The following is an 11,408-nucleotide window of genomic DNA, read 5'->3' as shown; positions in this document are numbered from 1 at the left end:
GCTGTGTGATGACTGTCAGCTGTGTGATGACTGTCAGCTGTGTGATGACTGTCAGCTGTGTGATGACTCTCAGCTGCGTGATGACGCTCAGCTGTGTGATGACTCTCAGCTGTGTGATGACTGTCAGCTGTGTGATGACTCTCAGCTGTGTGATGACTGTCAGCTGTGTGATGACTGTCAGCTGTGTGATGACTCTCAGCTGTGTGATGACTCTCAGTTTTAGCTGTAAAACTCAGAGTTGAGGCCATTTTATTTTAAGTTATATTAGCGAATCATTCGGAGACGAAACACAGATCTGTTAGCGCTCAGATTGTGCGTTGGCGACGACTCTCGGCTACTACCGCGCCGAATGTCAGGTCAGCAGCTGTAAAATGGACCGAGCTGTTTGCAGTGGCGGCCATCTTAAACCGGAATGACAATGAAGGCAATCAGCTGCAGATGGACGTCCGGTGATTCTGAAAGTTTCCAGACTCATAAGGCACACACACTCACACACACGGACGAGAGCAAAAACATTATCGCCTCCCATCCACTTTTTAGCAGCGGGCGACAGTAAGGCGACGATGCGTGACCTGAAGGCGCAGCAGAGCCGAGCTCTCGCGGTCACCTGAGAGGCTGATCGCAGGTGAAGCGAACCATTCTTTAAAGCTTCTCTCCGGTGACGGCAGGTGTCAGGTGTCCTACAGGTTCCTGATGTACCAAAGGGACTGAGCACTCACCACCAAAATCCTTAGAGAGCAGAAATCACGTTCTGATTGTCGCCCGCCGTGGAAAGGCGAAAATGTGTCTCTATGCGTCTGTTAGCAAAATATCTCATGAACCACTGGTTGAGTTTTAATTAAACTTTCAGGGAATAATCACTGCATGGACGTCTGCAGCTGATTAACGTTTGGAGTCAACTCGATTCAATATGGCTGCCACAGCTAACTGACCTTAGACAACACAAAAATGGTTATAACTCAGCCAGTTTTACAGATATTAGGCTTGAATTTGGTGTGGTAGTAGCTGAGACTGAGCTCCAACATGCATCTTGACTGCTAACAGGTCGCTCGAGGAGCCGCGCTCCTGCAGCAGAAATCAGATTCGCCCGGCGTGCGGAGCAGCTGCGCGAGCTGCTGAACAGCTGAGCTGTGAGAGAAACAATGGCGGGCTTTGATAGCGGGCAGTAATCAGCTGCTTCCACTGCTTTTATCAGCCGGCTTGTTTTCAAAGGACGGCCGGGAGCCAAAACAGCAGCAGATAATCACTCGCAAACTAAATCAGCCGGCGTGACAAGTTCACCAGGTGGCTTCAGCGCCGCGGAAACATCCGATCCGTTCGGTTACTCAGCTGCTTATTGTCCGGATTTACATCTGATCTTACAGCATATTATGGTCTGTTTGCAGACAGAGAACAAGACTTCTTACTGAAAGGTAAGCAGTGCGTTTGTCGTGTTAGCGAAATATCACACGAACCGCCGGACAGATTTTTAATGAACCCTTTGATCTACAACTGTCTAACTTCAGGAAGTAACCAAATTCAAGATGGCTACCACAACTAATCGACCTCAGCAAACAAAAATAACAGAATTCAGTCGATGTTACAGATACTTGGTGTGGTAGTAGCTGAGAGTCATCCCCCTCACACACTCCAACATCTCTCCTCCTTGTTTGTTTACAGTTAGCTGAACTGAGCTAAAGGCTGGCTAAACACGCTAAAGTAAACATAAACATCTGAAGAAGACCAGAGTAATCCCAGCTGAACGACTTCGTTATTTACTGAATTTACTGGAGTAGCTGAAACTGAGCTAAAAGAAGCAGAAGACTAGCTGAAGGCTAAAAGAAGCAGAAGACTAGCTAGAGGCTAAAAGAAGCAGAAGACTAGCTGGAGGCTAAAAGAAGCAGAAGACCAGCTTAAGGCTAACAGAAGCAGAAGACTAGCTTAAGGGTAAAAGAAGCAGAACACCAGCTTAAGGCTAAAAGAAGCAGAACACTAGCTTAAGGGTAAAAGAAGCAAAACACTAGCCTAAGGCTAAAAGAAGCAGAACACTAGCTGAAGGCTAAAAGAAGCAGAACACTAGCTGAAGGCTAAAAGAAGCAGAACACTAGCTTAAGGCTAAAAGAAGCAGAACACCAGCTTAAGGCTAAAAGAAGCAGAACACTAACTGAAGGCTAAAAGAAGCAGAACACTAGCTTAAGGCTAAAAGAAGCAGAAGACCAGCTTAAGGCTAAAAGAAGCAGAACACTAACTGAAGGCTAAAAGAAGCAGAACACTAGCTTAAGGCTAAAAGAAGCAAATATTTGTAAAATAAATTAAATATTAAAAAAAAAAACATAAAAGTTACAAAACGCAAAAGTAACAGCCACTTCCTGAATGAGCCGAAGGTTTTGATGTATGGACAGCTAAAACAGCTCAAAGAATGCAGAAGTAATCAAAAAAAAAAAAAAAAGCAGAAAACTAAGTGTGAACGCTGAATCATCTTTCACACTTTAAGTGAATAAATTAATGTAAAAAAGGAGAAGACTCCTGAGCTCGACCTCGCTGCAGATGCCAGCGAGAGGCGCTATAAGACGAGCCGACGGCCTGCGGGGAACTTTAGCTGCTTTTGTCTCCTAGAAAGCAACGCCTTCAATCAACGGATTGAGTAACCGACTCCACGAAGGCGGTCCAGTCGCGCTCCGACGGCGTTGTGTTTACAGCCAGGTGAAAATGGAGGAAAACGCCGCCGCGCAGTAACACAGTTTTGGCGCGGGGCCACGGCTCTAACCCACTTGGCACCGGCCGCCTCGGGTAACCGGACACCGAGGAGAGTTTCTGCTGTCAGGGAGACTCCGGCGTCCTCCACCACGTGTTAAACCTGGACATCCGGACACGTCACGCTCCCACTTCTCCGTTTGTGGAAGAGCCAACCTTAGAAAGGCTTAACGGTGTTATTTTTATATAAACAAGAAGTGCAGGAGCTCTTCTTGTTGAATCGCTTCTCCACCGTGCGGCTTTTTATCTTTGGGAGTTTTGTTTCCGCTCTGAAGCCAGCGGAGGAAGCTGATTAAACTGAACTCCAGCTGCAAAGGTCTGCCCACTCCACGAGCCTCTCTGGACCAACGCCAGTCATTGTTTGGCGACTCTATAAGCGCTTAAATCTCTGGCAAACACCGAGATTACAATCCAGACCCTAATAAAGCCTCCCGTCGAGCTTCATGCATCCTCTGAGCTTCCCAACGCTCCTCATCTGCGGCTAAAAACACCAACTTCAGTTCAGAAAAACTAAAAGTCCGTCTCCCGTTTGTCTCATCTGCACTGCAGCAGCGGTCATGTCGCCGCCACGAGCCTGACGCTGACCCTTCAGGACGGCTGCTCGCTGAAGACCAAGAGGCCTTATCTGCGACGAGAGGGAAGTCGACCAGCGGTTGGACTCCGCTCACTAATTGCTCCATTTAGTCTTTAACTCACTTCCTCTGTGTCAGGGCTTCCTCTGTTCCAGGAAATGGTGTGGCGCGAAACGAAAAAAGGCGCGGCGCAAACTAAACGGAAAAATAATAAATAGAAGCTTCAACCTTTCAGAGAGTTAAACATATTTAATAAAAACTGAATTAAATGCATGCCACGCAAGACCGCAAAGATGGCTCCGGCTGCTTTTAAAAGCTTTAAAATTCAGCAAAGAAGAGCGATTTCATCTCCAGGAGGCGCCGGTGATTCACAGAAACCTTCCCGACGTCCTGCGCCTCTGTAAAAAATTAACAGGAATAAATGGATGCGAGGGCATGTGATGTGGCAATAATATCTTATCTTTAGGTCGCTTTGCTCACACAGAAACCTGAAACCTCCCGTGAACCAGCAAACATATCCTCCCCTCGCCGCCGCTGCCACGCCCTCCCGCTTTTATCTCCATGTCTACGTGGCTGGGGCAAACGTTCACCCTGACACGGTGACCGTGTGCCTCTGTTATCACCGCGGGGATCAGGGATCGGGGCGATAAAAAAGCACCGCGGCGGGGTGGAAAGGATCCACGCGGCCGGAGCTGACTGGACGGCGGCGCCGATGGCGGCACGACCTGCCGTTTACGAGGGATCAGAGTCAAAGTCGTCTCAGCTGGAAAGGCAAATATCGGCCAGTATCAACATTTACAGATGTCGCTCACGGGCAGGAGAAGAAAGCTGCTTTAGCAAACAAAAAGATCTTTTTGTTATTACGTCTCGTCAAACGGGATAACAAGCCAAAGAAGGCTGAAATAAAAGTCTGATCTGGCGAGGACGAGCACACGAGCACTTCTCCTTCCCGTAACGTGAGGACTGCGGCGTAAAAAAACAGAAAATGATTTGTTTAAAAGCTGCAGAAAAGCTTAGAGACGGATGTAGAAACGAACAACATTACCGAGAATGCTGCAGGAAATATATCTGACACGGTCCACCTACGGTCAGTTAGCTGCGGCGGCCATCTTGAATAGGATTTACTCCAAATCTGAGTCAGTTACAGAGACACGTCCAGTGATTATTTCCTGAAAGTTTGATTAAAATCCGTTCAGAGGTTCACTGCGTTGACTCCAAATAGTTTAGAGTGATATTTAACTTCCTAAAAGAGAAAAGGACTTCACGAAGCAGATACAGTCGGCCCGGTTTCAACAGGTTTTATGTTGTCTGGACTATCCGTGTGTTTAAATGTCTCTTCTTCTCATTTCATTCGTTTCTCTTTCATAATTTACAGCTTAATTAAACATTTTTTACAATTTGCGCTAATTTTATTTCTGTCTGAACGGCGCCATTTGATAAGTTATAATTACTGCATTTCCCTGAGCATAAACACAGGAAGTTGCACTTCTACGCTGAGATATTTGCTCTGTTTTAGTCAAGTATTTGTCCTTAACAGTGCTAATGAGCTCTAAACTCCGGAGGAGGGTTCTCCATCAGATGAAGGCTGCATAGGTAAAGGATGACATCGATAACGTGTTTCTATGGCGACACAATCCTTATGAAGACCCCATCCTTGGAGGGAAAACAAGCCCACCATTCATTAATTCTCCCAGGACGCCCTTTTAGCTCCTTTCTAATGACCGGGACAGTCGCTCTAACAATGAGCCAGACATTGATTCTGAATTAAAACGTCGGTGGAGATCAGTCGGAGAAGAATCCCCCCCCCCCACACACACACACACACCTCGCACGTTTCAACAGCAAAGTATTTACGCCTGCAAGCTCGACAACTTTGTGTTTGCGTCTAAGGAAAGCCAGGTGTGCAGCTGACGGGCCGGCGTGTGATGACCAGGCACACTCCGGATCCATAAATCACGCCACCCTTCAGATATTCTCAAACAGCAGCTTTCCGAAAAGCAACGCAGCAGCAGAAACAACACACACACACACGAGGAGGTGCATTCAAAAATATATATTTTTTAAATGTATTTTACACCCACTTCTGCCCCGGTTAGGCCTCTGTACTCCCACCTAGCTCTCCCATCTGCCATTCAAAGAGGGCTTATGATGCCGCAATCTGAGAGGCTGAGATTATACGAGGAGAGGGCAGGAGAGGCGGCGCGGGAGGGCGGAGCTGACGGGCGAGCGCCGGAAGAGAAGAGGGAGGAGAGCCCCTCAGCTGCTTATCGCGAGGCCGAGGCTCGGGGAACAGACGCGATCTGGAAAACCTCGTAGGATGAGAATAGGAACGACGACGGCGGTCCACTGACCGGGGGTGAAACGCCCCAGGGTGGAGGATTCCAGGCCCAGATAAAGAACGTAGAAATAACTCAACATTTTGTCCTGATTTATGAAAACAAGTAAGACCACGCAAGACGGGAAAACAGGAACGTCTCCATTTTAACAGCTGCTGTGAACCCAAAGGCAAAAATCACAAAATAACTTATAAATTTAACACGATGAATCACCGCTAAGGTTCATAACATGGCTCTCTGACCCTCATGTTGCAACAATTGTCTGATTTTTTAATTTATTTTTGTTTATATATAAATATAAAAACAAAAGGAGGACATCTTTGTAGCTAACTCTGGCCTCTTCATCAAGCGAGTGCGTCTTCCCTGAGTGTGAAAATCTGCTGAGCAGCTCACAAGTTCCTTAAAACGATCGAATGAACACGACAAAGTTAAAGTTAAAGTCAGCTTCAGAGTCATACTATCACACAGGGGTTAAACCCGCGGTTTCAGACACCTGCCTGTCTGCAGTTACGACAGACAAAGACGAAGTCGGACAACCCGGACCCCGTCCTCCCAACCGCGCCTCCTTGTTGGCGATTTACGGCCACCGCTCTGCCCATAAAGAGCGGCGTGCTGCGACGCATCGCCTCGAATTTATCGCTGAAAATCAACCTGCAGGAATAAAGAGGTCGGGGTGGGAGCTGTCCTGAACTGACGCAGCAGAAGCACGGCTGTAGGGCGCCGCACTCGTCTAACCTCCTTTACTGCCGCGTTGCCTAGCTCCCCTGATCGGCGGGCGCATTAATCCCCGTGTTGACGCTGCACCTGTACCAGCATGGGTCTAAGTCCTCGGTGATCAGCTGTGGCTCCCCGTCCGTCCCGCTGCGGCAAAGCTGCTGACCGAGCCGGGGAGGCTGATTGTATCGATGGGCTGATTACAGCGTCCGGCAGGAAGGTTGGACCTGCAGCTTCCACTGCTCTAATTACAGACTTAATGAGTCTTGGGGTTTTTAGCCCGAGTGCACGGAGAAGCCTCCGGAGAGAGGCATGTGAGCCGGGCTTCATAAATCACCCTTCTTTTTACCCGTCCCCCTTTCTGCACGCGGGAGAGAACGCCACCATGACTTCTACTCGACGCTCTTTGGGTTTTTTCCTGATCTGACCTGCACAGAGGACAACATTTATTTCGAACAAAGTCCGCAGACCCTCGGCGCGGTCTCAGGTGGATACGAAAGGACAACAGAGGCGAATCTGCACAGCAGGAAGAGGACATAAACAGAAAAACGACATCGCCTCTGCTTGATGCTACAAGGCGGTCTTAAAAGGTTACGCTGTGATACCAGCCATGTCTCTCGGGATGTCTTCGTTAACAAACATTTATTAGGTTCAAGCAGAAACACTGAAACCACCAGATCCACAAAAATGCTCTCTCAGAAGCTGATCAACATCAATAACACGATCTTCACCACCAACAACGGCGGGCGATCGTGTAATCTGCGTGTTTCATGAACCACAATCACATCTAATGAAACGTACAGCCACAGCTTTTGGACTAATCTCAGCTCAAGATGGCCGCTACAGCCACATGTAACTGAATTACGGCTAAAGCGCGGCCATTTTCACAGATATTGAGCTCAGGTTTGGCGTGGTAGTAGCTGAGGGTCACACCCAACTCACGCTCTGAGCGCCAACAGATCACAAACGATTTAAGGTCCTCGGCGTCCACTACTGAAGCCTGTTAGCAAAATATCTCACAAACTGTCAGAAACTGGTTCCTTTATTCCAAAAAAAAAAAAAAAGTAAGACTGCAGATATGCTGACAAACTACAAGCAAAGACTTGAATCCAAAATAAGAAATCTATAGCGCGAGTAAAATAACGTGCGAAGACGTGTTTTAGACCGTCAGGGTTTGAGGCGTTTGCGTAATCATCAAGAGAATTAGAAAACACAAGCAAGCACAAGCTCAGAGTCAGCAGGTCGACGTGGAACACGCCTGGGTGGTTCAATTTTCCCTGCAACAACGTAGGACTTTTAGTTTGTGACGTACCGCGGTACGTTTTCACGTAATGCAGGGTTATTTTGCATGGTGTTTGCATGGGAAAGTATGAAGGTTATTCCTGATAATGTTTTGTTTTTTTGTTTCAACGTGGAGCCGGAACACATGAGAGAAGTCACAGATACCATCGGATTCTTACCTGTAATGTACATGTGTGACTGTGGGAGGCCTGTAGCCGAAGATCCAGGTCTGGATGTCCATCGGTCTTGCTTTGGGGTACGCTATGGTCACATCTATAACCCACTGCAGCCCTTTACTTTTATTAGCTGTCGTGGAGGAAACAGAAAAAAAAACCCAACACAGAATGTTGTTTGTGAAAAGTAGACAAATGCTGCACTCATTAGGGGTCTCTCAAGAAGAAACTTTAAACATTAAATGCAAAGCAGGTAAATTAAGGCGGCTGAACACCCATCTCAGCCAAATATGGATGGGAGCATCTTTACGTGTGATTCAGTAAAAAAAACAAAAACAAGATAAAAGATGAAGGAATGCAAGAAATGAGGTGAGATCTGGGAGTCAGCCTCAAGAAAAACTTGGTATTTCTACAGATGAAAATGTGTTCAACACAAATTACACATCTTATCCTTATTTAACACCCCGCTTGGAATTCAGGGAGTGAAGATGACTCGACTATTAAAAATGAAGCGTGCTGGAAACACTGATTTTTCCAAAAGCGTGTCTGTCGGTGTTAGTCAGTTCTCAGGACGGCGGATTTTAGGAAAAAGGTGAGGCAGAGGAACACAAGCTTGTTTAAACATGCCCCGAACCTGCCTTCCTAGAAACCAGGAGGTGAATCTGAAACCTTAAAGAGAGAAAAAGCTTCAGGAGGCGGCAGCGAGGCCGAGTGTTTGGTTGCACCGAGCAGCTTGTTAGGACACTCTTCCTAACAAGAGACGGCTCCGAACCCGGGGGACGAGGTGGGACTTTATGGTGGCTTCTATTATGAAAAATGTCCTTTTTTTTTTTTTTTCAAACAGGAAAAAATAGAATTCAAGAAGAAAATCTTTGCTTCTTAACGTTTGGAAATGTTTCAAACTCCTGCTTTATGGTTTTTCCTCTTTTAAACATTTCATGTTGTAAAATAAAAGTGACAGCTTGAGGTGGATAAAGTGAGGCTCGACTAAAATCATTTGTTTGTCGTTTTATCGCAGATCGACATGAGCCGGTGTTCGGTAGAAAGGTGCACCGCGGGTTTAGAAAGTCGTGGATTCGAAGGCGCTACAGTTTTCTGTTGTACTGTTTCTGATCAGATGCCAAGAACAACGTAAAACGCAGGGTATACCCCCCCCACAAGCTGTCAGTCAGCTGTGTTTGACGGAAAAGGAAAAACCTCTGAACTTCTTCCCTGTTAAAAAAAAAAAAAAAGGACGAAATTGGCCATTTTTCTGGGAGCCAAAACCACACACAGTCATTGCTCTGCTACCAACAGAGAGTCATTCATCACTCTTTGGGAGATAACAGCATTTTGAAACAAACACAACATCAGTAAGTCTGTGGATCTAATGAACAACAAGCTGCAGGATCCGTACCGACGCAGATATTCGTCAGTCTGGGCTGAAAGAAAAACTCCTGTTTCCAACAACAAGCACTTCTATGTTAGAACGACAACCGAACGGAGCTTTGTGTTGATTTTTTTTGGGGCCTTTTTTGTTGCCTGCCGCAATAAAAGGCTAATCAAGGCTAATAGCCACAGCTAATCAACACAAGGAACTTGGCGGTAGCTGAGAGTGATCCCCAACACGTTCTCCGAGGGCTCATGAACGGTCCGAGATCTTTGTTTGAAACTCTGGCCCGCAATATGCATTCCTTCAGAGAATGCTAGTTTTATTGTTTTGGTTTTCCTCTATTGTATAAAAACAAAACAAACAAAATAAAACATAATTTTAAAAAGGCTTGCTGTTTATTTATTGACTCTTAAGACCTTTTTTCCCACTATTCAGTGAATCAAAATCAAAATATTATAACTAATATAAATACTTTTATAGCTACAAATCACATTAATAACCAATCTGTATTAAAGCAATATAATCTTTTAGCAGCAGTGTTTACTAAATCAAATCAGTTAGATCATGTGGTACATTTAATTTTTGATGTTAAGACAGTGATTTTGTAAAAAGCTGCTGTATTTGTTCAAGGTTATCACACATTTCGCCTCGTATTTAATCACAAGAACGTTCATCCTTGTTCAGTGAAAGAAGCACCAAATATAATTAAATGTAAAGGTAGACGATGTGACGTGTGTAAAATGTTTTGTTTATTAACTCCTCTCCCTACTTTACAACCCCGTTTTTAATGCCTCTTTAGTTTCGATGAACTTGTGATAACTCCACCGCTCTCCCTTTGCACAATGTCAGGTTTCAGTCTCTAAAAGTCATTTTTATTCACTTCGTATCCGTGCTGTAAACTCCTGTTTCCATGCACGTCAAATCCACTCCTGACCTGCAAGCTGCTCTTAAAATCCTCACCGAGGGCATTAACTAAACGCTGGCGTTTCCCTTTTTAGCAGAATACTCCTGAATTGTTCGCGAAACGCAAAAGCAGCCATCGGCAGCAGCCTCCGTCAGCACAGACGAGCCCGACGGCAAGCGCCGCGGCTTTTTTCCACTGCCCGGTGAAAGCCAAAAGCCCGGGCTGATGGTAATGAACAGCAAGCACTTTCCTATCAAAGCACGGCCGGCATCTTTGTGCGACAGAAAAACCAGATTTTACAAGCGACTGGACACGTGACATCCAACTCTGTCGGTGTCAGCAGCTGTAAAACGACTGTGGATGAGTGAAAAAGAAACAAAAAAACGGTGCTTTCACAAGCCTAAAGTGCAGGACAAAGTGAGCAGGTAGGGTCGGGGAGTGTGATAAGAACGTTACAACCGTCAGTTATGGCTTATGAGTAACAAGGTTCCTCTTATTTAAGTACACCACGTTAAAGGCAGTTAGAACAGATCAGTAAAAACAGCAGTTTTTCCTCAGAACAAACCAGAATATAAAACACAACCAGAGTCCCGTCGACCGCTTGTCAGCCTCGGAATATTACAAACACAACTATATCACAGAAAAATACAAACTGTAAACAAAACTACACTTCTGGTCCAACTGACCACCCTTACATACAAGGATCTAGTCCTGACGCTGATAGTTTGTCGGGAATCGTTGGTTTCAGCCTCAGGAACGCCTCAGCATGGAAGCCAAAAAGGTCAGAAACAAACAAAGTGGGAACTACAGAGATCCACAGCTGAATAAGAAGACAAGTAAAAGCAGAGAACTGATACTTCCACTAAGCTGTAACCCTTTTAGACATGACAAGATGTTTTATTTTAGCGTTTCACTGCTTACTCGACAAATCTAAGAAAAACCTCGACCAGTGAAACGTTTCTAACTTAACCCTGAAGTTCTGAGTACTGCCTCGTTTTTGTAGGAGGAATTTATGGCTGTGTCTTCTACTTTCAGCTTCTATTTCCAGTCAAAATAAACTGAAATAAAAAGGCTAATTCTGATCAGTTAATAAACAAATGTTGGGATGAAGCTCAAGCCCAGGACGAGGAGTGTGGCTCTAATCCAGGTGGAGGAACGGTGGACCGGATCTTCACCCTTGCAGAGTTGCTATGGAGCTCATGGGAGTTTGACTCTCCAGTCATGTGTTTTATGGACTTGGAGGCTTATAACCGTGCTCCTCGAGGCATCCTGTAGGGGTGCTACAGGAGTATGGGGTGCTGGGGTCACTTCTAAGGCCCACCC

At 45.8% G+C, this 11,408-nt stretch overlaps 1 protein-coding gene and 1 long non-coding RNA gene across 2 annotated transcripts in view; one reads left to right on the top strand and one right to left on the bottom strand.

Moving 5' to 3' along the window:
- lpgat1 (lysophosphatidylglycerol acyltransferase 1) overlaps positions 1-11,408 on the bottom strand; it is a 51,042-nt gene that overhangs the window by 7,477 nt on the left and 32,157 nt on the right. Inside the window, exon 6 of the mRNA XM_017411973.3 lies at positions 7,816-7,942. Within this exon, the coding sequence (XP_017267462.1) occupies positions 7,816-7,942 (127 nt within the window). The remainder of the gene's footprint in view (positions 1-7,815; positions 7,943-11,408) is intronic.
- On the top strand, positions 7,940-9,079 carry LOC119617983. The gene is made up of 2 exons (XR_005234507.1): positions 7,940-8,593; positions 8,828-9,079. It is a non-coding gene; the product is annotated as an uncharacterized LOC119617983 (long non-coding RNA).

Source organism: Kryptolebias marmoratus, linkage group LG19, assembly GCF_001649575.2.
Source record: "Kryptolebias marmoratus isolate JLee-2015 linkage group LG19, ASM164957v2, whole genome shotgun sequence".
In the NCBI taxonomy this organism is placed as follows: Eukaryota; Metazoa; Chordata; class Actinopteri; order Cyprinodontiformes; family Rivulidae; genus Kryptolebias; species Kryptolebias marmoratus.
The sequence above is the reverse complement of the archived record's forward strand: the minus strand, read 5'-3'. Positions and strand labels throughout refer to the sequence as shown.